Raw genomic sequence first — 26004 nt, 5'->3', positions numbered from 1 at the left:
GACCGCAAGTTTAATTTATTGCCTAATTTATTGATATTTTAGGGAGCATGGTGTAATTTCTTCATTTTTGTTTTATTATATACTATCAATTATTTGTACTTTCAATAAATTAAAACGATGTGTAAACTTTTTCCAACTTATACTTTCGACCTGTCTCATTCATTGTATAAAATACAGTTAATAAATGAATCTGAAAAAAGTTTGTAAAATTTTGAATTCGCCATTACAGGACTTGATTGTGTTTGCAATAAACAAAGTAGGTTTGTCAATTTTGAAAATGGTAATCCGACCTGTGAGCCGTGTGGCCCTGACAGGATTCCCACAATTGACGGACTGGACTGCGTTCCATGTTCTGATGCTAGTACTAATAGTAGCTGCGAATGTTCGCTGACTGAAGTCAGATGTGAGAAACTGTTTTACCTCTTTGTGTATAGTATAAAGAACAACTGAATATTGAGAACATAAAATTACGTCGATATTTTTAGTGGAACGAGACATTAATGGGACTCTTTTGAATAACGTAAGATGCATTCCATGTCCAGAGAACTCCTATCCATCGCCAGATGGAACGAGTTGCATACCGTGTAGAAAAAAATCATTCAGGAGTCACATCAATTGCCCCTGCCCATTAGTTTCACATTTGAAAATCAAAGAGTACTGTATTAAGAAAAATGGGATAATGGAATGGCCTGATGTGAGAAGTACGTACTTAGTCAAATACGAAAGCCAACATATCGACAGTTATTACTTTAGAAATGAGCTACAACTAGCCGTTTACCTGTGTAAAGTAAGTATTCACTGATCGGTATTCTTGGTATTGCTTTCTCGGAGGAATGCGAAAAAATTCACACAATAGCATGGAGTGAAGATTCTCCCAAAGATTCGAAAGATGAACAATTTAAAATTGAACCAGCGGTGCATAAATAACTTCATTTGTAATAATTATTGAAATTCATCACACTAGAATTTTATATTTGTTTTCAGAATGGAAACAAAACAGCTTGCGAGCATATGGCAAATATGTGCACCCTGACTTTATTTACATCTTTGATACCATGTAAATTATTTTGGGATAAACATAACTCTCCTTTATGGCTGTACTATGGAGAAGGCGAAGCCCCAACAGTTCTCAATCGTAAAAAAATTTCACAGCAGTATAGTCTGGATGTAGAGAGTAATGTACGTAGAGAATGAAACGAAATTGTATGAAAAAAAACTCATTTGTTGGCACTATGTCGTTAATGACTTTTTTTTATTTCACCACAGAGTAGCAGGTTGAATATTACATTTGCCACATTTTCAATGAATGGACAATATCAATCGATCTCAGCACCAACTTTAATCTGCGACTTGTTCAAAAATATCAGATTTGGTATTAATATTGAAAAGTCATGTGCAACAACTGCCAAAATACTCAATGATATAAGAATGGAGTTTTTTGAACCATATCTTGGATACAGAGAGGGCGACAAAATGATTTTATACGCACTGCCGGTTCTGATAAGAAATACAAATAAGGTGAGATGGTTAAGACATTTTTCATAATTAAGGATAAAGGCAGCAAAAAATGCCCAAGTCTCTTCTTCATCTTTGCGGCACTGTTTAGGATGAAATTGATGCTTCTCGATGGCAACTGGTAAGGAGATTTTTCTTTACTGATACTATAGCTGGCATTAAAGCCTTGCCAACGTCGTTAGGCACTGCTTTTAAGAGAGAAGAATATCCAACTGTTGTGAGATATGCTAAATCTATTAATATTTTGTGAGTATTGCCTCGTTTTTTGAAAATGTGTGTGCTGTGTTGCAAAAATTTACTGTCATATACTGAGTAATTTTTTTCAATCATTCAGAATCAAAGTGCAGAATAAAGAAGAGAAGGGAAAAATATTCCCACCGTTACTTATGATAGAATATGGTGAATTGCTAAACGAACATGTGCGTCAAAACGTTGAGGTGCAAATTAGCTATAAAATCACTTACATATTGGCAGATAACGACATGTACAATGCCATAGAGGTAAACAAGTTTATTTCCAAGTAATAACGCACAATTTTGTTTGCCTAAAATAATCTTTAATTAATCAGTCGAGCACATCATTCATTCTTCTGATCAAATTTTTATGCATTTCAGGTGTCTACAGGCGTTTTGTCGAGTTTAGCAGTTGCTTTTGCCGCAATCAAGGCATGGAGCCATTGTAAACGAAATGGCAGTGAAGTTCCAAATACCTCCACGTTTTTCTGGTTTTTTATATTTTGCTGCGGTTTACTAGGAAACGTTTTTATATTCGTAGTTTTCTGCGCCAGTGCTTACATGTTCATCTTTTTTAAAGGGCAGACCGTGATGCATGTTTTATTACCGAGCGAGGCCAACGAGGAGACTGTCAGAATATTCGTGATCGTTGCATTCTCTTTAAAAGTGAATAATGATATATTTTCATTCTTTACAAATCTGTCTGACAATTTTGAAAAGTTACTGCACCAATTATGTTTGCAGCTTGTCGAGATAATGGGACTCGTCTATCAGATTAGAAACATTGACATGTTTTTCATTGATTGGGAACAACCGAGGTCTGTTCAAAGCCAACCAAAGTACGATTCACCTCGTACATCTCTAAAGAAATTGTACGCTAATAGATTCTCTGGTGAAAAACGTAGCTCGCCAAAAACACCATCAGAAATAATATCAGCTAGTAGAAACAAAACACCGCACAAATTGAGTAGCATTAATACCCCGAGCAGGCGATCAAGACTCTCGATTCAGAGTGATTTAAACGATTCAAATCTCCCCAATCAATCAGGTGGAGATATTTTCTCTATGGGAGATACTGCTGATCGTACCGATCAAAAAAAATTGCCAGTTAGTATTTGGCGAACTTATTTCATCGCTAATGAATGGTACAAAATTCAAACAATCAGAAAAGTAAATATGCTTGTACAAGGCATTGCAACACTGTTCATTTTAGAGGTCAGTAAAATTTATATGAGCTTTTTGGTAAAAATTGTTGCACGAATTGTTAAATAAATTATGTACAACATTTTATTCCCACAGGTTGTTAATGTTAAATTCTGGGCACGTTCAGATCCAGAACTTAGCATTCGTGCTGTAGAGTCAACTTTGCAGGAAAGAGAAAGCTTTACGCTAAAATTTGCTGTTGGTACCTTAGTATATATGTTTGTATACCTTGTACAATGGCTGACAATGGTTATATTTTATAACAGATACGTCAAGAATCATATCAAAGAATTCATTGACTTATGTTCAATGGCAAATGTCAGTATATTTATTCTTTCTCAGAACCATTACGGATATTATATTCATGGAAGGTATGGTTCATCAATTTGTTACAAAATTCATACTTGTGTGAATACAAAGTTGATGGTTAGAACTTATTTTTCTGATTTAGCAACTGAACTTTTCATAAAGTATTCAACTTTCAGATCAGTCCACGGATTTGCAGATACTGATCTAGCTACTTTGATCAGCGACCTAAAACAAGAAGAAGAAAATTTGTGCGCACACAGAGGACTTCTACCCGGTACTACAGAGCAAAGTTTTGTAATATCAGTGTCAGCAACTTTCAGAAACTTTTATGATAAAATCATGAACCCAATCAAATTGGTAGGAGTTATAAAGGATTCAGAATGTTATAATTTTGTTTTTCTTTTAATTTTGTTTTATCGCAATCTTCGAGGAGAATTCTAATATAAAGAGAACATTGTATATTCTCTGTTGCAGGAAGAGAGCAGATTTCTTAGAAGTGACATAATTTCAACGTCAAATTTGGAAAGAAACATTCAAACATATCAGAAGATGAAACAATTCCTGACCCAATTTATAGATCACTGTTTCAAAGACTTGGAATACACTGTTAGAGATAAGCAATTCCTTGAAAAACTTTTAGACATTGAATTCAGAGAAGGAGTCGAAAAATCAATTTTCTATGTTGGTAAGAAGCTTGATTGTTCACAATATTGGGGAATTATTATTTTGCAACGCAAAATATAAAATGCTTTCTCCTTTTCAGACAACAACCATTCCTTTGATCGTGCCATGTTCTATGGGAACGAATGGATGTTAGTAACTTTTGAAATTACCTTATTCAACTTTATGGAAGCCCTATTTGAGGACTACACTTTGGCGATAATAGTCACAGTATTCGCGTCACAGCTGTTAATTATCTGTTGCAAGTTTAATGGTAAGAAAAATTTAGCTCAGAAAACGTTGATCGATGAAAGATTTTTACTATGATTTAAGAAAATGAGCCAAAGTAATTTTATGCGGACAAGAAACTAAGTTTTCCAGGGTGCCTAAGTAGAAGCCCAGAAGTATGTCCATACTACCTAGAGTCCAGAATATAATTAAGATCTTTGTAGCTCTAGAATAATTGGTAACCCTGTTTAATGGGACTATCATTTGTCATTTGCTTTTATATGAGTATAAATATAAGAAAACCAGAAATGGACGAGGTAAAACGATTTTAAGGTCGTATTTACGAAGGTATCAGGATGATTGAGAAAATCGTGAGGTCTCTGTTATACATGTACCGCTCATGTATTCTAATTACTGCTTCTACAAATACAAACTAATATTAAGTTAAATGTCATTGATTTATATGACATCAAAGAAAGACTGGATAAAGTGTGGCAAGTATTGTTCAAAAGTAAATAATGGGGAATATAATATGCAGATATATTGAAAACATGTCTATTGGTACAAAATAAAATCCTCCTAAAACAATAATCACACTGTTCGCTGTATATATTTTCTTGATTCATGTTAAGTTAAGTCTAATAGAAATAGTTCGAATAATAGGAATTTTAGTTACTGTATTTATTATATCATAAACTACACTTGTATCATCACCATCATTTCATTTATTATATCAACAGTGTGAACTGGAAAGAAATTTAATGATGACCACCATGTTCTCCACTATGTGCATCATGGTCATGGCTATGGCCATGGCCATATTCAATTCCCAGAGCTTTTTCAAGTCCTATTGTTAAGAGAAACAATGGAATACCCAATTTGAGGCCACATGTCGCGTACCGGAAGCCACGCCCCCAAAATGTTCCCCACTTTGTTACGTCGTAACGCCAAACTTCATTCCGCAGCCAAGGATCTCTTAAACCTTCCTTTGCCAATTTTTCTTGAACGCGTAGCAGTTCAGGTGCATTTTCTAGTTTGTATATGGTATGTTCTGGGACATTGTATGGTTTGTGATGATCATGGCCCCCCATTGCTCTGAAAAATGTAATGACTAAGATAAACTTCTGGGCAAGCCAGAGCCCTTTTACAGGGGATAACATTTTTTTAGAGGAATAAGCAACGGAACGATAGGCATTGACGATGTGAAGAATTCGTTTGAAACTACAGCTTGAAATTAATGACAATAGATGTAAATTCAGTGTTCGTACCCAGCGTGAGTTTCTGTCTTAGTTTCAAATTAAAGACAGATTTTCTTTTTAAAAGATATGTCGGTATTCAGTAGAGTAGAACACGTAACAAAACTGCAAATTTTTGAGGTTACGAATGAACAGTACATTAATACAGCGTCAATTAAGGTGTGCAACAAAGATATAAACTCTCTCCAAGACTCAATACTACTCTAGCTTGCTTGTGCAATATTTTAATCCAGTGTCATAAATTTTCACCTTACCGTTTTAATCAAATTAAACAAATTATGTAACTTTAACCTCAATCCTCGTACTGTCGAGCAGACGAGAAACTGGAGCAGCAGTTACCTTGAAATTCGGAGCTACCAAATATTGCACACGAATTGCAACTTCAAGATGCATATTTCATCGAGTAATAAAACATCGTGTCCGCAAATAAGATTTCGGCAATTAAAACGATCCTGCGTATTGTGATAATAAATAATTTAAAAAGGCAACGTCTTCATTAGAATAAATATCGTATTAGTCGTTTAAAATTTGTGAATTGCCGGTACTGCACCTCGACGAACGACCGTATCGATTTCTATCATTTTACGTACACTTCGTGCCATATCATTCCATTCGCCCAAAAGTAGTTTCACGCAGTTTCACGTGAGCTCTGCATTGAGGTACGCTGCGGTGATTTGTGCAAACCAACGAATCAATTTTTGGGAGATTATATTGGGGTTTTATGAGCAGATTCGTGACTGAAAATGTGGCTAGAAGAGTGCGATAGTTTTGCTGAATTATGCCGCGGCTACCTGCCTTATTACTTGTTGATAGTTTTGCCCATTTTCATTATCATTTCACCAGCTAACCCCGTTGCCGCATCTCACGAGTTTCCCGTATATCGGATGCACCAGTATGACCTGCATGGCGTACCACATGGTAATTCTAATTAATACAATATTCTCTGCAATAATTTGTACAACGTCAAGTCATCGATCCCAACATTGGGGTCTGGTGAACCGTTCGAATCTTATGGTTTACATTAAAAGAACCTACACGTCATCGCATGCGGGAAAAATGGTTCCAAATTCTTACCCAATGCAATTATTGATATGCTCAAAGCAATTTCCTTGCAAAGTTATAATGACAGGAGGACTGATCACACCTTTTTTCCTGCAATTTCAGATTATATTTGAAATGAGGAAGCAGGTTAAAAATGGCTAAAATAATTTTACTATTATTGTGCTAAAAGCTACCTTTTTTTACCTCCGATACGTGCACCTGAAACTTCAAAAATAGTCAACACGTACATATTTTTAAAAATATTTGTCTCGGTGTTTCAAACTTCTTTGATTGGGAAAGAAAAACAATTAATCTTTATGATTACTACTGATGTAACACGAAATTGTATTGTCCTTGAATATAATAAATTGTGATTCGCTTCACGCTTCGTAACAACTGTTTCTAAACCCATATCCTTTGTGGATTTTGATTCAGAAGTAATGAAGTTAATCTTTGACTTGTTATCTTTCTTCAAGGGTGCCGTAGCTCACCTGTGTCGTTAGAAGCTAGATCATTAACTGGATGGAGCACATCTAGACACTGTATTATTACCAGAGCCTTGGATCTGGCACCTGATTCATTTTATTCGATTCGCAGCAAAGCTGGCGCTTTGGTAGTTGTGCTTCCAGAAAAAATGCATGCTCTCTCAGAAGAAGAAAGACAGGTAATGTCGCGAGGAAGAAATAACGACTATAGTCATATTTCAGTTTCTAAAAAGTTAACGAAGAATAAAAATAAGGCTCATTCACCAAAGTGTTTAACCTCCTTCGATACCAGTTATTCGAAATCCATTTTACAGCATATTATGGCTTTGGAAGAGGCGATGCTGCTGGGACCAGAATCTCCAATTCCAGTATACTTTGCACCCTGGACGCCAGATCTCCAATTAATTCTGGATGACGTTTCGAGCAGTTTTTTGACCGATGAGAAGGCTGGTTCAGCTGCAGAAGCCATGTTCAACTCTGTGTCTGCAAGTGGTTACCAAGTTGTTGTAGCCACGAGCCAAGCTGTCGCCAGAACTGATGTCAAAGTAGCGACGCTGCAGGGAAAATTGTCGGGTACGGGACAAGAGGAAAAATTACCAACTATCGCGATAGTTGCACATTACGATAGTGCAGGGGTCGCTCCAGTAAGTACCAATCAAAATGTGTTAGAATGACATTCACAACATTCTCTCCAGATATTGTACAAACAGCGATGGGAAAATTATATCACCTGTGTTTGTTCCAGGAATTATCATTCGGAGCAGATAGTAACGCATCTGGTGTATCGATGTTATTAGAATTGGCCAGACTCTTTTCAGCATTGTATTCAGTGGGAAGGTCGAGACCACGGCAGAATTTGGTATTCATCTTGACCGGTGCTGGAAAATTAAATTATCAGGGAAGTAAAAAGTGGTTAGAGGATCAACTTGATGGTTTAGAAGGCTCGATAATACAGGTAAATTTACCAAAGCATTGCTACTGGGAGTTATTAAAAAGATTCCTATGAAGTACAATTACTTTGAAGTACAGAACTGCAATTTTTCACTCCTAATTCTCATCTTTCAGGATGCTTCCTACGTAATTTGTCTTGACTCTGTATCATCGAGCGATAATTTATACGTACATGTGTCAAAACCGCCAAAAGAAAACTCCCCTGGTGGTCTTTTCTACAAAGAACTCAAAGCCGTTTCCGACGCGATTGGCGGTATTAACGTGGAAGGGGTACACAAAAAAATCAATCTTGCTGAAGAAACACTCGCGTGGGAGCATGAGAGGTACAGCATCAGAAGGCTGCCAGCTGCAACTATATCTAGTTTAAAAAGTCACAAGGACCCGGCAAGAGCGTCTATTTTAGATATGCGACAGGATGATCAAATAGACAGACTACACACAAATACCAAAATTGTAGCCGAAGCGCTCGCCAGACACATTTATAATCTGAGTTCTAGTCAAATTTTTGCCGATTCTCTGGTAATTGGGATTATATTATCAATGCTTATCATATCCAATTTGTAGTCACAGAAGTTGCTTTATATAACGTTCTTTTTTTTTTCAGAGTGTTTCCAAAGATGCTTTACTTCTCTGGCAAGAGTATTTGAGCAACCAACCGAGAGCTGCTCCGTTATTAGCTGACAAACAAAATCCTTTGGTGACAACCTTGAAGGAGTCAATGTCCCGATATCTCGGAGATGTAAAAGTGACACTCCACACTCCTGATAAACGTGATCCTGAATTTGTCTTCTATGACGTGACAAAAGCCACACTTAATGTTTACAGGTGAATATACTTTCAAGTGAAAATTACGTCACTGAGAATGATTTCTCTATCTATACTTTAATAATCACGTAGCTGTAAGATAAGTCGTATGTGACTAACCATTGATTCTTTGTTTGATTACAGCGTCAAACCTGCAGTATTCGATCTCTTCTTAACATTCGCCATAGTCTTGTACCTTGGCATAGTTTATCTAGTGGTTCACAACTTCACTCATGCGTACAATCTGGCGACAAGCCTCTCTGTGAAAAGTAAAACATCGTAGGGTTGCAGAGACGATTTGCATTCATCAATACATCAGATTAGTAACTATTCGTATGTTTATTTAATGCAGTAAAACAAAAAAAAAGTAAAGAGAACAATTATAAATGCAGTTTCGACGATCAGCCAAGGATCTGTGTAACTAGAATTTTTATCATTCGGTTACCTTTTCACTCATAATGTATTTGAGGAGTGTAAAATATTAGGTGAAAGATCAATGTGCGTAGAGATGGATTTCTTGCAACGTCAGTATCATGTAATGTTACCCTCGCTAATCTTAACGCATTTGCAGCGATACTTACAAACGTTAAGCTCTTAAATTATCAGCATGTAATGAATACACGATGATATTTCTCATATGTTTATAATTACGTTATGAAAAACTAAATATTGTAAAATCCTGATGTTGATTGGTAAACGACAAATTGGGTTTTCCCGAAAATCGTAGAATTTATTGCATCAATCTCATATAAGGGTTACCAGAAGAGAATGAAAGACGAAAAATGAAAAAAAAAAACAATTGTAAAGCAATGAAGACAGTAAAATATTACTAACGATAAGTGAGTAAACCTGTAGAGAATAATAAGAAATTGAAAGATCAATAGCTTTTAACATTTGAAAATTATTTCCGATATTTATCCATCATTCAGATAAATCTCAATTTTTTTTTTTTTTTTGTACAGAAATGTATATTGTTTCAACGGAACATATTAATAGCTAATTGTAGAATAGGAAAACTACTAGTCGCCTTGAGTGAAATTTACAAAAATCTGCTCAATAGTTTGAACTATGGCGAAGAAATTTGTTTGAAGAAAGATGAAATAATGTACAGAGCAATCAAGGAAAAATTCCTTAGTACACAATAATTATCCATTTCTTTACTTTTTGGCAAAAGGAAATGATGTTTGATCAAGTTTTTACTCATTATACAAACGCCAATGCAACAATTACTGTTTAAGATTAATGAAAATCAAGATTCTTCGTTGAGTAGACTAAAATAGATACATGTGAAATTTTTTTTTTTTTTGTTAGCCCATAAATTTTTTGTATAATTTTATTTTCTCGTGTCTTTATGAAATAGTCACGATTAGAATGTTACAAAAGGTATACATATAATATTAAGCTACGTTACAATAAAATTTGAAAATTAATAAATGTTGTCAACTCCTTTTTTCACCACTAGCGCTACTCAGTGGGAGTTTTTCTTCAACACAATTTTCGTCGTTCATCAATACTGTAGAAGTAAAATACAGAATTTTTTATTTTTATAATATCGGGCTAAAACTTTGAATATGGCGACGTTGTTTATAATTTCAACACTATGTCATTCTTTATTCAGCATGTATGAAGGTCAACTACTTTGCGTTTTGACTGGAGTTTTGTTAATCATATGTACTTTCTCCATCCAATATCTACAGATATCTTACCACAGCATAATTCCACCAGCAGCCAAGACTGCAATGATCAGTTTTATCCAAAGCTACAATATGCGAATAATATTTAAACAACGTAAGTTAAATTTTTATCATTTTTAACACTTGCGCTTCTAATTTAACTATGCATAAATTTATTCTTGCAATTTGCGAATTGAGTTCAAATTTATTCGCTTATTTTCCATGAGGCTGCACAACGATGTGTAATTTTCTAGACTGTTTCATTATTCTAGAATAACTGCATGGCTAAGTTAATTTAACTGCTAAACTCGTAATCGGTATTCTTGTAATATCAATTTTATATTTTAAAATGAAATTGTGTTCGTAAGTGTTGAAAATAGAGTGATCATATTTTTTCTTACAACCAATTATTTGGAAAATTGTTTTTTTTTTCTTCCAATGAATTATTTATTTTACAGCTCCATGGGCAAAATGTCATCTACGATCTAGCATGAGTTCTTTGGCAGCAGTTCTACAGCCAGAATTAGAATCAATTAAAAGTGCTGGAACATGGAAATCAGAACGAGTAATTACCTCACCACAGAGCATGAAGATTCGAGTTGGGAATGGAAAGGAAGTTTTGAATTTCTGCGCGAATAACTACTTGGGATTATCTGTAACTACAGCATCTATATTTAAGGAATTACTCACGAATTGATGTTTGAATTTTTTAAATATATCATATTGTTTTTAGAATAACGAAGAAGTAGTTGCAGCTGCTAAATTAGCTTTGGATAAATATGGAGCTGGTTTAAGTTCGGTAAGATTCATTTGCGGTACTCAAGAAATCCACAAAGAATTGGAAGATAAGTTATCAGCTTTTCACAAGAGACAAGATACAATTTTGTATGCGTCTTGCTTTGACGCAAATGCTGGGATTTTTGAAACTTTATTAACAGCAGACGATGCTGTAATAAGTGACGAATTGAATCATGCGTCAATCATTGATGGGATTCGACTTTGCAAAGCGACAAGATACAGGTATTTTTTCTGAAAAATGAAAAAGAATTAATTTACATAAATCAGTCAAATCAAACTCGGATTATAATCCTCATTCAACATCTAGCTGTACCTGAGATGATTATAATAATGGTTACATTTTCTGAATATTTATCTTCTTCTGTCTACATCACCAGGTATAAACATAGAGATATGGCAGACCTGGAAGAAAAGCTAAAACAAAGTGCCTCGTCGCGATTAAAATTGATCGCTACCGACGGAATATTTTCAATGGATGGCACAGTTGCACCATTACCCAAAATTACTGAATTGGCGAAGAAATACAATGCCTTGACATTTGTCGATGATTGTCACGCGACCGGATTTTTTGGAAAAACTGGCAGGTGAGTCACGTGCCGTTAATGAAAAAATTAATCTGGATAGTCGATGGTTGGACAGTAAAATAGGTAACATGTTCTGATTCAACAAAGCTTGCTCTTGTTGATAACGAAATTTACAAACAGTGATTTTAAATTTCCAAATAATTATTACAGAGGAACGGAAGAGTATTTCGACCTACTTCCAAGCATCGACATAATAAATTCAACACTCGGAAAAGCCCTCGGCGGGGCAGCTGGTGGTTACACTACTGGACCAAAAGAGCTCGTCGATTTGTTAAGACAGCGTAGCAGACCATATTTGTTTTCTAATTCACTGCCGCCACCCGTCGTTGCTACAGGAATTAAGGTATCACCTTCCGCTAATCAATTATGAGGCCTTTAAAAATAAGTTACTGGTAACCACAATAAAGAAAAACAATACTTAATTATTACGGTATTCACAGGTTCTTGACCTCATCTCTGATAGCACGAAATTTCTAGAACGTGTTTCTAGCAACACTGAACATTTTAGAAGCGCTATGACTTCGGCAGGATTCACTTTAAGTGGAGATGGACATCCGATTTGCCCAGTAATGCTTGGAGATGCAAAGCTGGCTTCAGCTTTTGCGGAACGAATGCTTAGTAAGAAAATAAATTTGAATATCCTTTTCATATTCTTCTTAATAATTTTGCTTGAACATGTGTAAAGGTAGTAGTAGAAATAAAAAATCATCAAGTTTAGTTGTTTTTATAATTTCGTCTCTAAAATTACTACAGGATCGAACAGGTCTAGACCTATTTTGCTAGTACGTACTTTTAGAGCATCAATTACGAATGGTTTGAAATAATTGGAGATTATAAACTTCCGCAAATAAGTAAAATGATACGAAATCTCTTATGTATTCCATGTTGTTTGCAGATAAAGGCATTTACGTGATTGGGTTCAGTTATCCCGTAGTACCAAAAGGCAAAGCAAGAATACGTGTACAGATTAGCGCAGCTCACACAACAGAAGACATCGAGAGGGCGGTGGATGCTTTTATACAAATAGGAAAAGAACTTAAAGTCATATCGTAAATATTTTATTCTTGTAGTTGAATAAATTATCCAATGTGTATGTGGGTACAATCATTAACCTCTAGACGGCCGGCAACACCACTGTAATAAAAAAAAAACCGGCCGCCAGCAGGTTAATGTTCTCAGTTGTATGACTGTCGAAATTTGTGACAAATTAAAATAAGTGTATGGTAAAAGATGTTGGCTGTAAAGCACAACCAGTCATTAACTTTTCTTAAAAAATACTGCTTCTACTGCTATCACTAATAATCACCACATTTGGTAGCCTAAGAATTGAAACAAACTCATGTACACACAACATGTGAATGGATGAATGAATTTGTTCTGAAATAACTGTGAGCAAAATTTTTCTTCTATTTGATCAGAAGTAGGAATTAACTACTTCAAGTTGATAAATCGATCTGTTTGACAGATTTTCCGGAATTAGTAACCAGTCATTTCCTCAAAATATAAATTAATAGTACAAAATTACTGGGAGTAAAATTCATAACAGCTCGTAGCAGTAAGTATGTATAACTTCTTAATTAATCTTCGGATAAATCTGTGAAGAATATTTACAGATTGATATTAAGATTAGAAAATTTGAATATAAATTAGCAACGACTAATCGATATTATGCCAAATGATTAATAAATCATTCACCATCGCCAGTAAAATAACACGAAGTAATTTGAATCAGAAAAATATGCTTGAGAATCTATTCCAATAGATTGCAAGTATGTTGGATTTATTTTCAGTAACTTACAGACGACATTTGCATGTAGAAAAATGACGATTAAATGGACAGAACGTGCAACGGTAAAAGTGGTGATTCTTTACGGAAGACACGAATGCCTGTGGAATCCGTTTCTTCCAGAATTCAACAAGCAGCTTTGTTGTTATCAAGCTTACAAGCAAATTGTTCGGTGTATGAATATACCTGGGTTAACTGTATGCGATTGCGTCAAACGCATATCGTTTGTGAAAAAACAATATTGTTTTGAGCTTTCAAAAATTAGCGCTGCCATATCACGCGGCACTTTTTATAAGCCTAAAGCTAGTTGGTTTGAAATTATGCATGAACTGCTATTTCCATACATCCAATCAGAGTCCAACAATTACAACGATGATTCTAGAAAGGTACGATGCATATTTTTAGGTATAAATTGTGTAATTTTCACTTCTGAGCCATTATCTTTGTATGGCAGAAAATTCTTAATTTCAATATTTCGTTGTTTTGCATAGGATTGTGATTGTTCGCAAGACGAAGAAGGAGATGGTGATGGTGACGGATGCGATAACGAAAACCCAGTGATTGACGGATGTGAATGCCCACCATGTGAATGTCCACCTTCCGAAAACTTTGAACAAGATCGCGCATCTTACTCAAATAGGGAAACATATTTGGATCTTCCTCACAAGAAACATCACCGTTCCAAGTCTCGTGCCACTAAAACTCGTGGTTCCTCCAAGTCACCAATATGCTCTACACGAAGCAATTGCGTAGAACGAAATTCTGCGTCAGATCTAGAGAGATCAAGACCGCTACCAAAATTTAACAAGCACGGTAGACCGTGCACACAAACTGACAACGCCACAAACACAAGAAAGACAACGTGCGATAAAGGAAACGATGTTATACGATCTATGAGCACGACAAAATGCGCCCAAGTATCAAAAAGATGTATAGATGCCGGCAACAGAACAAGCTCACTTTACATTAGTCAATCTGGCGTTCAAACTGAAAGAAAATCTACAGCAAATACTTACACGAATTGCGAACACGCAGAAAAGGCGCAATGCACAATGGTACTCTCGCGATCACAGTAATAATTTTTTAAAAGGCGAATAAGAACCTGTTACTGGTTCCTCGATTGTTACAGAATGATGAATTTACGCTGGACGATGTCTGCATAGATTCCGCAGAAGGAAGTGGAAAGAAGTGTAACCAGTATGACGAATTTGACATGTTCGGGAAGAGTGTCGCTTGTCAGTTGCGTAGTCTCAGCTTAGGTAATTGTCAAGTCTGAATGACTTTATTCGAAACAGAATTATCTAATCTGAACAACTTAGTGAAGTATATTTCAGGAATTCAATTTAAGTTGGCTCTGAACAATTTAATGTTGACACGTCTATTTTTTTTTCTCAAAATTGAATCCATGTGACGTTACGCGCATATGCATTTCTTTTTTTTCTTCCTTAAGAATCGGCTATCAATTTGGAGAAACGCATACAAGATATGATGACCGAAGAGCGACTATGCTGTATGAAAGACAGCGTAGCTGCAAAACCTGGTAGCAAAGATTGCACCTGCACTTGCAACGAATGCAAAGAATGTTGTTCTTTGGAAAAAGATCAAACTTGCGCATGCGGCGTACCGGTCAGCAAATGTTTGCCTTTATTTCCAATGAAACCCAGCCAATGTTACGGATTTGGATGTAATTAAAAGTAATTATTTTATCCAACATGATTATTAATATGTAGAAAAAATGAGCTGTAATGATATGCAATGGAAAACACAGGATATCTGTATTCAATTGTAATTTACAACCTATTCCAAATCTGTCATAATTCGGCATTTTTATTTTGAAAACTAACAATTATCTAAATTTAACAAAAAATTTTCACAACACAACAAAAAAGAAATGTCATTTTTTCCATAGACTTTTAGGAGCCGACTTGCAAGCATAATGAAATATGTCGAGCAAATGGGATGACAAATTGATCGAAAAGTTTCTGACATTGTACCGAAAACATAAATGTCTCTGGAATCCGTACTCTTATGATTATAGGAACTGTGCTGTTAAGAATGAAGCCTTTAAAACTGTTGTACAGGAGTTGAATTTTCCTGGTATCAGAGTGCCCGAATGTTTGGAACAAATTGAAGTCATAAGGGAAAAGTAAAGTCAGGATGACGCGGGTTTTACACATGCGCTTAACAGGATTACGTTAATGTTTTTTATTTTGCATGCATGACAGTTTTTCAACATCTTGAAATAACTAAAGTTAGGAAATTTACTTGTTCAGATACAAACGAGAACAGGCAAAGGCTGAAAAGAAACTAAAATCTGGAAAACTATACAATTCGAATGTACCATGGTTTAATCTTATGTCTCAAATGCTATGCGAAGTGATAAATGATGAGGAAACGTTCAGTAAAACTCCAGTCAAATTCGCTCCTTGTGCTGGGACAAAGAGCAAGCGCACCAAACACACTCCAACATTCAATAAGCATGGACAATTTATCTCACAAGATAACTATGAAAGAAATGTTGAAAGCATATCCAAAAAGAATGATAACAATGCCTTAGTTCTATCTGAAGAAGAGCTAGAAGACTCAGGTATCATGCAGTGGCCGACTTGGCAGTAAAAGGCTACGAATACTTGATCAATAGATATTCGGTGAATGGTAGTATACGTAGGATTAATATCAATTTTTCACAGGCTTCGAAGAACCAAAAGCACAGCAACGAAATGCTAATTTCCAGAGTGAATTGAAACTGGTCGACGATGAAAATGATCAGCATAATGTATATGTGTCCTGTGGTTGGGAAACAGAGAAAAGTCCGACCGAGATGCACAGTAAAACATATGAACTTAATAATTGTAAAGAGAGCAGGACCAAAATTCAACCTGAAACTGAAAGAACTGTTACAGTAAATTCATCAAAACTTGCTGATAAAAATTTCATTGACGAGACAAATTCTCCACCATTTTACGGCAAGAAAGTTAATTATTCAAGTAGGAAACCTCAAATACAGGAAACGGATGTTATTCAATCTCAAAAAAACCTTCAAACAAATGAAGATCCTCCTAACCCGTCGCAAAACTACAGCGGAAAATGCATTTCTACTCGACAAAAAAATTTTGATAATACAAAAAATACGACCTATCAAGATAATATCAAAGCAGTAAAATTACCAGACGATATTTTATCGAAAGAAATTAATTATGTTCGTTGTCCTCAAAGTAAAAAAGAATTTGGAAACAATATTGCTAAGCATCCAAGTAACGTTGGCCATAATACTCGAAGCTACTATTTGGAACACATCCAGCCCAATTTTGAAATAAATCGAACTAGCCATCATATCAATGAACCTACACCAAGTATGGTTCGCTACCGTGACGCATTCAATCAGCAATCACAGAGAGCACCAGAATTTTTCGATGACATAATTGGGAATGATAACGTGTCTCCTACCAGGTACAATGCATGCGTTCAGGAATTCGGCGGAGTTAGGCCTGCGGTATTACCAATCGCACCTGAAGAAGATAAATACGAAATCTGCCCACGATTTACAATCATTATCCCAAATTCGGATGAGGAGGATCAACATCTAGAAATTATTGGATACGAAGTTCGTGCCATCAATCGACAACTATCGAAGTATATGTTGTGCCCACATTCCGAGAGTGAAAAAAAAGGAATGAGCACTGTTGAATGCTTATGTAAAACTGATACACATGCAGCATGTAGAAATGTAAATATAGATTCGGCAAGACATAGCAATATTATTAAATTGGACATAAACCATGGTCGTTCCAAGCACAATCATGCGAAGAAACGGTTTCGTAACTCAGGGACTGCCGTCGAAAGACAATTCGAAGATGAATCTGAGCATCAAGATATGACGAAAATCGGAGTGCAGCATAAACCGTCTACCAGCAAGGGTACGCAGACTGACACATCTTATGAAAATCAAATAATCCAGACGATACCAGATGTACAAACAGGGCAACCGAATCGTTCGAAATCTGTTAATAACAAAGACGTTTCCTTGATGACTACATCACTACACTATAAAGATGCACGCCTTCCAACTCCATACAGAAATGAGCCTCCGATAGATCAATACTCATATGCAGTGAATGATGATCAAGTTAGCGGAAAACCATCGTGCTGTGCAGCACGCCCAGATATTAAGAATAGCTCATTGCCAGAAGAGAGTTTTAATAATACGAGGATACTACTCAATGTTATTGTAAAAATATTGGAAGCCGATAGCACACAGGAAGTACCAATAAATTTGCAAAGAACTTTGAATACGATGCTTGATACCTTTCAACAAATAACAACACTTCCACCAGCCGAAGTGGGATACCCCGAGGGTAATGTTAATGAATTAGAAGATGCTGTGCATTACGATAATACGACGGACAGCACCCAGTATCGATTTCTTCCTTTAAACAAACATTCTAAGAGTCAACAGGTCGAAAACAAAAATTCACAAGGTGAGAATACGTATAACTAATGTAAGATTAATGAAATGCTCTCCCTAATCATTACATAAATGCAATCAGATGTCAGCCGGCGGCATTTTACAGATTGGAGTAATAGCATGGTCATGACTGGATTTTTTTATCATGCAGAGTTTTGAATGTCCAACGTTGTTTTCTTTTTGATAGAGATGTAGTTAGATAGACAAAGAGGTTATTCTTTGATGAATTGAGATACAATAGAAATGTCCATTTGATGCCAACAACATTTAAAGTTTCTGCATCTTACCGTAGACACTTAATTTTTCAACTTGATCGCAGATTCAAAGATAAGAAGTATATCTGAATTGATAAAAAAATGGTTTCAGAGTCACCTGCCAAGATAGTGAAGCTTGATGATTCTACTGAAAATTTAAGGCCACAGTCTCCTATTGAAAGACCTGTTTGTCTCAGCGGTATATCGGAAGACGAAACAACTATGTATCTTCTTCCAGGAGAGGTCAATAATGCAGTAAATAAAGATACTAGTGGAAACGAACAAAACCCTGCAGTTGTAACTCAAAAAAACCAATCAACCAATGAAACAGATACTAGATTAACTCAAATAAATGAACCATCAAATGAAAAAAATACTAGGAACGTTTTACAGAGTAGACTTCCAGATCATTCAAATGTATCGAACTCTATATCCGATCCAATTTTGGATTATACAAGTGAATTTGGTGGAAATGGAACCATTCCGTCGTCATCCCGGAACGTCAGCGAGAGTCTACCTGCAAGTCAACTAACAAAAGATTTCTTAGATGTTGTGAAATATACAATAATGATGGATCAAATGCTACAACCTAAAGAAAATGGTTAGCATCGATTATGCGTAAACACTTTAATGCATTTAAATCGAAATGTACAGGTCTATTCTCATTCATTCTCATCTTTATGATTCTAGGAAACAACGAATGCTGCAAACAACCAGAAAAATCAACGGATTCAGGACATTTGTATGTTTCAATATGTTCTTTTTTTTTTTTTGTGTAGTTAGCAAGCCTAACTGCGTTGCCGCGAATAAATCATTCTCAATTATTTGTTACAGACGAAAATGATGACATCTGATGTATATCCAGTTAGCATCACCAGCATCTGTTGACTTCCGTTACACCAGAGAATGATGGGGTGACTGTTCATTAATTACCTACCAGCCATACTTCGAACAGTGAAATATTTCAAAACTAAAGCAAGGATTGAAAAAATAATTGAAACTGTTTTTCATAAGCTGTCAATAAAATTTTATAAACTAAGGATGAAATTTAAAAATAAATCCAACTATATACATATCAGTCAGTAAATAATGTTATGTGTGATCGGTAAGTTCGTTGCGTAGAAGTTTTTTCATATTTCAATAACATATAAACCAATGATACTGAGTTTTATGATTGTCTTTTTGAACTACCTTTCAAAATTTTGAATCCAGATGGTAGGTTGGTCAACCCAAGAATAAAAAAATAAGTGAAACGGAGTTAGATTAATTCTTGTTGGAAAGATGGTGTTGAGTATTGTCACGGGTATTGTGGTTCAAAGAAGTAAATGAAAATGTAAAAACAACTTGACAGAATGTCATTTTGACATTTCTGGTAATAAATACAAACCAAAGTTTCAAAAATTTCAATAGTTACAGGATGTATATTATATCGAGGCTATGCATAATTGACCTATACTCCGTATGCCCAAGACTGTTAATATTTTAAAATTATTATGAAATCTGAACAGTCATCAGTTGTAATTCATGATTGGTTTAAAAATTCGGAACAATCTAACTCCTGTAATCCATCTCGCGTTAATGATACAAAGTGGTTCATCGACCAGAGAAAAAAATGTCTAATCACTGGAGCGAAGCAAAAATCTTCAAATTTTTAAGACTTTACAAAAGTTACGAATGCCTGTGGAATCCTTATTCATCTGAATATGAGAATTACGATGCAAAATCAAACGCATTTTCCGAAATATTATGCGAAATGAACGAATTTGGATTAACCATTAACAAGTGCTTGAATCAGATTAAATACATCCGTAAAACTTATAAGCAAGAACAGCAAAAATTAGAGAACATCGCATTTTTAGGAGGCCGTGCCTATTCAAATTTGCTGTGGTATCCGTTAATGAACAGCATGTTGTTGAAAGTTATCCAGGACGAAGAAAGAGCGGTGAGGAAAATCTTTATTCTTAAATACATGTTTGCGTTACGTAGAAATATGTTATTTTCCGTCTGAACTTTAATCGAGAATGTTATTTAATTGTTTAATTTTCAACTCCATTTAGAATCAACAATCTAGCAATTTGAATCTTATCGCTGTGCCGAAACGCCTACGATTGAATTCAGGGGATCACCTTGCTCAAAGAGAATTGCGAGGAAGATTTCCGGTGACTTATGGAGAGACAACCGTCATCTGTCCATATATACCAAATTCGAACCAAGAAGATTATACGGATTACTACCCAAGTTCTATAATGCCTATGAATTGTGTTGACATGTGTGTTCCGAATGAACATATAAGTTGTTGCCCTACCTGTGGATTTTCGAGGGATATCTGTTGTAATTGTCATTCAATCAATGACGTTGGGTGCAGTGCAGAAAATTTTAATCAAAGCTATATTTCGCAATCACAGATTGATTATCGGCCTAAAACCTCGTATAATTATAGAAACGGCGTATTGAAAATAAACTCCGCGGTCCGAATTCCTGTATCCGAGCCTTTGACAAACCGTGGACATGGCCATCTCATCGAAAGCATAACACTAGAAGAACCTGAAGAGTATAATTTCAAATCCGGTTCCAGTAATCGACAAGCAAACATTAAAAATAACAATAATGATGAAGAATTGCCAGTGCAATGTAACACAAAATCTGTTCGGAACAACGAAAACAGTAAAACAGCGGATGTATATAGTTCTCCACAAATCCTGGAACGTGCTGTTAATATTAATTTGAATGCTATAAATTATCAACCTACTAAAAATGGTGTTATGACAAGAAATATTAGACAGAGATTAAAGAAGTCTAGCAAAAACTGGGGAAGTGTTGATGAAATGGTACCAGCTACAAATTTATTAAGCTTGGTTGGTGTAACACAAATTTCGCCTTGCAAGAATATCAAGCGTAATGAAAATTGTACCGGCGGTAGCAAACCAAAAGCCAATAACCCGAAGAGTCTTAATGATAATTTAGAATCTGAACAAAGCATTGATTTGAAATCCTTAATGAGTACCAAGCCACCAATTGTAGCACTTAATTCGAACCACCAACGTAATGTGGACATTGTAGATGAAAATACATCAAAGAAAAATGTACCCCTGGCTAATTTAAAGATTAAGATGAATCACGCTTCAACCGCGGTATCCGAAAATCATGAGCATTTCATAAAACAGAATATTTCCGTTGAAAGTCCCCAAGCAAAAATCGAATCTGGTCAAATTGGTAGAAATGGTAACTCTGAAAATTTGAAAGCGGAATTAAGCTCGGGACAGATAGAAAAGTCAGAAACATTGAATCGTGTTCTGAATGAGAAAGGTTTTCCGGAGAAGATTGATGATTGTAAGCAGGAAAGGCATAATGTAGAAGCTACCGAGGATCTAAAACAAAAATCGAAAAGTTTGATGAAGTATAATTTAGCAAAAATTGTTGTAGATTTCATCGACGAGACGTTAAACAAACCAGGTAAAGGCACGTCTGCGGATCACGAAGAAAGATTAATTCTGAAGAAAGTAGCTGAAGACTTACGAACGGTAGTGAATGAAAGAAATCCTGATCAAAGTGAAAATCACATAATAAAGCCTATGAATAAAACAATTTGTTGGCGTCAGCCAATCGAAGAACGTTGCAATATTATTCCCTGCAAATTCGTCAAATCCTCAGTTAACGAAACCAATCATGTAGAAGATATCCCAAGTGGAAAATCAGTACAATCGAATAATGGTGTACCACAGAAAAAATTGCACAGTTATAGAATGATGGCAGGAGCAGATTTTGGTGTCGAAAATAACGTAAATAAATCGATTTCGGTTACCCAGCATCAGGGTACACTAAAAAATGTAAAAAATATTGACGTACCAAATATAACCGACGTATCTTGTAACACAGTGTCCCAAACGAATTCTCAACAAAATATCGCTGATATAAAATGTGTGCAGCCTAATGAAATATCAAGTTCAAACCGTTTAGTTTCGAAAACTTCACAGTATGCGAATACGCAATCATCATGTATGAACCATGCGAAAAACGACAAAATTTCAGTTTTACATGGAACGAAGGATAAATCGTTTGGACTGAAAGGTATTGGTAGCAAAAAATACCCTGATTTGGATCTAAAAGCTACAGAAATAAGTGACAAAATAAAGATGAAAAAAAGCGAATTGATTACTGAAGATAATTGTCAGAAATTAGTAAGTAATTCAAATATCTGTAATTCAAGTCCTGCCTTGCAAGATGTAATGAAAATTGAAAATTATGTAACTACAAATATTTCAGTAGATGCATCGGAAAGCACAGAAAACATGGTCATAGATAAGGTCGTAAAAGAAATAACGGAGTGCCTCCAAAAAACTTTGAATAAAAATGGATATACTGTTGATAAAAAGAATTTTTTTTCAAAGAAGAGCCTAATTACCAGCGGCAATGGTGAAGTAAATAGTAAAGAGATAGAAAATGAAGCAGTGTGGAAAACAGAATTGAGAAATATAGTTGGCGATTTAATGAATAACAAAAAGACTGGGTACCCAATTACCTTCAAAGTCAAAACAATGATTTTGCCAGTGATAAATCAATCAGCTACGAAAGAGACTACTTCAATTTTATCACAATTAAGTACAAAAAGCGAGTACAATACAAGCGAGAACACACCTCCTCAAGTTTGTAAGACGTTCAGTAATGAAAATAGTTCAATTAAAGATACTGAATGCAGTAGGAGTAAGCACAAATTGTTTGCAAAAGATGACGAAAAGCAACCCAAAGAAGGGAAAGATTTCAGTACGTACATTTTAAATAGTCATAATAATAATTGTAAAATCACAGCGAAGCAATCGCTCGATGAAACAGAAAATATAACTTGCGATGTAGAAACCAATGGTCTCAATTCTGATGCCTGGTTCCATAAATTATGTAGAGAAAGTCGATCGAAAAATAAGGTATTACCAAATCTGATGAAGAGATATGTTAAAAGAAGCAAGAGAATTGTTCCTAGATACTCAAACAAAATTTTGATTAAAGAAGCTAATCGAATTGTCTTATCTAACAATGGTCATTTAAATGGATTGCAGAAGCTATTAAAATATCTTGTAAAATTTGAAAAGAAATTTCATACTATCTCCAAAAAAAATGATAGTTTCTTGCATAACGGAACACCGGAAAAGAAATGTATAGCGTCAAATGATGAAGAATTTGTAGAAAATCAAATCAATGCTCAATTACTTCCAAGGAATGATTTCAATGGGGTAAAAAATATTTTTCCTCAATGTCACGGTAAAGATATTAGCGTTTATTTGTGTACAGAAATATCTCAAAATGATCAAAAAGAGATCCAAACGGCAACGAGCTGTAATGATCATTTCAGCAGTAGCATATCTCATGATGTTAACAGAGATTTGCTTTTCACGAGTCAAGAAAATAAACTGTTCAAAAGTATTTTGAGCAGTTGTTCAATCAAATCTTTCAGTAGAGACGAGATGGATTTCAGTGACTGGGAGTCATTTAGTGAATCTGACGAAGAAACAGGGTTGGCACAATTAAACGGTGGACATCGAAATACGTCAAGTCTTGATAATCATAAAAGGCATTATGTAAAAGGATTTTCTAAAAAAGAGCTTCAGTTGTTACAAAACTCGAACAAGGGGAACAAGAATTCTGCATCGTATTCGACTACCCCTCCCAAGCAAATCTGCTCTGTTTATACTATGACAGAATCAGGAAAAAAAGAATTTTTGTACTGCAATAGTGTCAACAATGTAACAACACTGAACAATATCGTTTTGCCGATTAGTAAAGGGCTTTTTCAAGTGTCGGAGGCTAATTCATTAAAGAATTTATCAAATATACAATATAATTGTAGTAGGAATGATTTGAATATAAATCAAAAAGACGTATCGGACTCTGAGAAACACAGTGAAGTATCCTTGTGTTGTATAGGTAAATTATATAAAGAGTGCAAAACAGTCTAGATAAAGGTACATCGGATTTGTAACAGCGTCAAAAATTTTTAGCAATTGATGATGTGTTTTGTATGTTTTGCAGAACTTGAAGATAATCAAAAGACAAACGAATGTGTAATAACAAGTCGTAACGAGTCTGAGAAAGGCCAATCATTATTGGAAGCTAAACTGCAATTCGCTGCCAAAAGTCACATCAAGTCCTGCTGTAATAGAGATACGACAAGCAGCGTATGTACACCAATTTGCGATGTGACCAGTCGCCTCAGATTATGTGCAATCATGAAACCACCAAACGAATATCTGCTAGCTAATAATAGTGATATTCTAGCCGACAACATATGTTGCTGTGAAAGTTTGAGAAAGATGGAAGAGGTGAATGCTGAAAGGGATTTAAAGTTACTTAGAAAAGCTAGTCGAAAGAATGTTATGATAGGAGATACAAATGTGAAATCAATGTCTGCTACTTGTCAGACGGAATTTTTGAAACGTGTTCCGAACGTGGTTGAACAGCAAACTCAAGGAAAGATTAGAGAGCCTGGGCAAAATTTAAATGATACCTATCATATAGCAGAGAAAGAAATACTAACAAATACTTCTGTTGCTACAATGTCGAAAATTACGGCATCAGACGAGCAAGGTAATACCAAGAATTCAGTATCAATTCCGTTAGACCTGACAGCTTTCCAAAAGGAATCCGTTTTGCTAGAAATAAAACTGCTGCAGCCACTATTTTCAATTGAATTGAGAAAAGCACCGAAAGATATCAAGAAACTAGGATTAACCAACTTTGAGAATGATTCTGAACTTTCGCATCATGACGAAGATGATATAGATAGACATTCGTTTGAGGAATCTACTATTGAATCTAGTACAGAGAAATGTACGATGACTGACAATGCAAACGCGAATCACGCTAATGAAACCATTCCACCAAATTCTCGCAATAAAAGACAGGCAGAGAGGGTTCAAGGAACATTTCCACTGATAAAGAAAAATGAAGAAGATACTTTTTCGTCTAGAATAGAATCGTCAAATTCAAAACCAAACACGGAAAATGACGACAACGAGATTAAAGTATCGAAAGATCAAAAAGAATCTATAAATTCTATGGCATTCATTGTAAGTGAACAAAAAACAAATACCTCAACAAATTTCCAAGGAAATTCAGGCGGCTCAAATCTTGATCTTTGTAATATGATTCCTCCGCATGTTGCGATATTATCAACAAACTACAAAGATCCTGGTAATCAAAGTGACATCCACAAGGCTTCAGTGAATGATCGTTCTGTTGATTGTGTGGATAAGACGCTACCAATATTAGAAATGAATTCGTCTAACGGAACGGAATCGATGACAATAGAAACTTTAATCAAAAGTGTAGAAATATGCTTGCAGCGTGTAAAGGATCCTATCGTAAAAAAGGAATTAGTTGGAATCGTCAGGTATATCAATAATCAGAATCAGAATAACAATGACTCTTCAAGAAAAAGTCATACACAGTTAAGCGAAGAAGCCCCTAAATATTCAAGATGGTCTGTAGAAAAAAATGGAACTTCAGTCCAGATTAAATGTGAAGATGATAATGTAAAGCAGTCGCCTTTGCCAATCACTGAGGACAGTCAATGCGGAAAGTCATGCAAATCTTCCGAAGTGACTCTGCCCACAAGAAGTTTTGAAAATAATAAAGGAACTGACGAAGATAATCATAGTTCGACAGACAGGTCTGAGATTATGCCAAGTTATGAGAATAAATCCAGTTCAATGAAAAAAATAGGTGATAATTTTATAAACAAAGAAATAATTCCAATTGCTCATAGTAC

The 26004-nt window shown here is 35.3% G+C and overlaps 6 protein-coding genes across 6 annotated transcripts; all 6 read left to right on the top strand.

Annotated features, from left to right (window-relative positions):
* Positions 1-268: 268 nt before the first annotated feature.
* Positions 269-5226, top strand: LOC124220876 (meckelin). Its single transcript, XM_069136493.1, has 11 exons — positions 269-403; positions 486-787; positions 985-1179; positions 1267-1518; positions 1607-1761; positions 1850-2015; positions 2130-2963; positions 3048-3322; positions 3437-3617; positions 3735-3945; positions 4024-5226. The coding sequence occupies exons 2-11, from the start codon at positions 680-682 to the stop codon at positions 4245-4247; spliced, it is 2601 nt and encodes an 866-aa protein (XP_068992594.1). The 5' UTR covers positions 269-403; positions 486-679; the 3' UTR covers positions 4248-5226.
* Positions 5227-5979: 753 nt separating this feature from the next.
* On the top strand, positions 5980-9524 carry LOC124220913 (BOS complex subunit ncln). Its single transcript, XM_046630354.2, has 7 exons — positions 5980-6322; positions 6922-7109; positions 7245-7574; positions 7676-7885; positions 7996-8400; positions 8486-8706; positions 8830-9524. The coding sequence occupies exons 1-7, from the start codon at positions 6148-6150 to the stop codon at positions 8966-8968; spliced, it is 1668 nt and encodes a 555-aa protein (XP_046486310.1). The 5' UTR covers positions 5980-6147; the 3' UTR covers positions 8969-9524.
* A 799-nt stretch (positions 9525-10323) lies between these two features.
* On the top strand, positions 10324-13126 carry Gcat (Glycine C-acetyltransferase). Its single transcript, XM_046630402.2, has 7 exons — positions 10324-10473; positions 10817-11013; positions 11092-11378; positions 11534-11740; positions 11891-12083; positions 12181-12358; positions 12636-13126. The coding sequence occupies exons 1-7, from the start codon at positions 10425-10427 to the stop codon at positions 12791-12793; spliced, it is 1269 nt and encodes a 422-aa protein (XP_046486358.1). The 5' UTR covers positions 10324-10424; the 3' UTR covers positions 12794-13126.
* A 138-nt stretch (positions 13127-13264) lies between these two features.
* On the top strand, positions 13265-14890 carry LOC124220927 (uncharacterized). The gene is made up of 3 exons (XM_046630390.2): positions 13265-13912; positions 14018-14581; positions 14656-14890. The coding sequence occupies exons 1-3, from the start codon at positions 13562-13564 to the stop codon at positions 14800-14802; spliced, it is 1062 nt and encodes a 353-aa protein (XP_046486346.2). The 5' UTR covers positions 13265-13561; the 3' UTR covers positions 14803-14890.
* A 230-nt stretch (positions 14891-15120) lies between these two features.
* LOC124224845 (uncharacterized) lies at positions 15121-19320 on the top strand. The gene is made up of 7 exons (XM_046637048.2): positions 15121-15220; positions 15436-15672; positions 15800-16113; positions 16217-18004; positions 18358-18846; positions 18936-18987; positions 19080-19320. The coding sequence occupies exons 2-7, from the start codon at positions 15470-15472 to the stop codon at positions 19087-19089; spliced, it is 2856 nt and encodes a 951-aa protein (XP_046493004.1). The 5' UTR covers positions 15121-15220; positions 15436-15469; the 3' UTR covers positions 19090-19320.
* Positions 19321-19998: 678 nt separating this feature from the next.
* Positions 19999-25460, top strand: LOC138191419 (putative leucine-rich repeat-containing protein DDB_G0290503). Its single transcript, XM_069138187.1, has 5 exons — positions 19999-20187; positions 20303-20404; positions 20651-21698; positions 24267-25303; positions 25422-25460. Exons 1-5 carry the CDS (start codon positions 19999-20001, stop codon positions 25458-25460), a joined length of 2415 nt encoding a protein of 804 aa, XP_068994288.1.
* The last annotated feature ends 544 nt before the right edge of the window (positions 25461-26004 follow it).

The sequence above is a fragment of the Neodiprion pinetum genome, chromosome 1 (genome assembly GCF_021155775.2).
Source record: "Neodiprion pinetum isolate iyNeoPine1 chromosome 1, iyNeoPine1.2, whole genome shotgun sequence".
Classification (NCBI taxonomy): Eukaryota; Metazoa; Arthropoda; class Insecta; order Hymenoptera; family Diprionidae; genus Neodiprion; species Neodiprion pinetum.
Note: the sequence above shows the minus strand (reverse complement) of the source record. Positions and strands in the feature narration are given on the sequence as shown.

Coding starts and splice junctions, on each gene's coding strand:
- LOC124220927 (XM_046630390.2), top strand. CDS start 13,562: ATGACGATTAAATGGACAGAACGTGCAACGGTAAAAGTGGTGATTCTT. Junction 13,913..14,017: donor ACAACGATGATTCTAGAAAG/GTACGATGCATA, acceptor TGTTTTGCATAG/GATTGTGATTGTTCGCAAGA. Junction 14,582..14,655: donor AAAAGGCGCAATGCACAATG/GTACTCTCGCGA, acceptor CGATTGTTACAG/AATGATGAATTTACGCTGGA.
- LOC124220913 (XM_046630354.2), top strand. CDS start 6,148: ATGTGGCTAGAAGAGTGCGATAGTTTTGCTGAATTATGCCGCGGCTAC. Junction 7,110..7,244: donor TCTCAGAAGAAGAAAGACAG/GTAATGTCGCGA, acceptor TCCATTTTACAG/CATATTATGGCTTTGGAAGA. Junction 8,401..8,485: donor AAATTTTTGCCGATTCTCTG/GTAATTGGGATT, acceptor TTTTTTTTTCAG/AGTGTTTCCAAAGATGCTTT.
- Gcat (XM_046630402.2), top strand. CDS start 10,425: ATGATCAGTTTTATCCAAAGCTACAATATGCGAATAATATTTAAACAA. Junction 11,741..11,890: donor TTTTTTGGAAAAACTGGCAG/GTGAGTCACGTG, acceptor TAATTATTACAG/AGGAACGGAAGAGTATTTCG. Junction 12,084..12,180: donor TCGTTGCTACAGGAATTAAG/GTATCACCTTCC, acceptor CGGTATTCACAG/GTTCTTGACCTCATCTCTGA.
- LOC124220876 (XM_069136493.1), top strand. CDS start 680: ATGGAATGGCCTGATGTGAGAAGTACGTACTTAGTCAAATACGAAAGC. Junction 2,016..2,129: donor ACATGTACAATGCCATAGAG/GTAAACAAGTTT, acceptor TATGCATTTCAG/GTGTCTACAGGCGTTTTGTC. Junction 3,618..3,734: donor TCATGAACCCAATCAAATTG/GTAGGAGTTATA, acceptor TCTCTGTTGCAG/GAAGAGAGCAGATTTCTTAG.
- LOC138191419 (XM_069138187.1), top strand. CDS start 19,999: ATGAACGAATTTGGATTAACCATTAACAAGTGCTTGAATCAGATTAAA. Junction 20,405..20,650: donor AATTGCGAGGAAGATTTCCG/GTGACTTATGGA, acceptor TCGCAATCACAG/ATTGATTATCGGCCTAAAAC. Junction 25,304..25,421: donor TAAATTCTATGGCATTCATT/GTAAGTGAACAA, acceptor CAAACTACAAAG/ATCCTGGTAATCAAAGTGAC.
- LOC124224845 (XM_046637048.2), top strand. CDS start 15,470: ATGTCGAGCAAATGGGATGACAAATTGATCGAAAAGTTTCTGACATTG. Junction 16,114..16,216: donor AGAAGAGCTAGAAGACTCAG/GTATCATGCAGT, acceptor AATTTTTCACAG/GCTTCGAAGAACCAAAAGCA. Junction 18,005..18,357: donor CGAAAACAAAAATTCACAAG/GTGAGAATACGT, acceptor AAATGGTTTCAG/AGTCACCTGCCAAGATAGTG.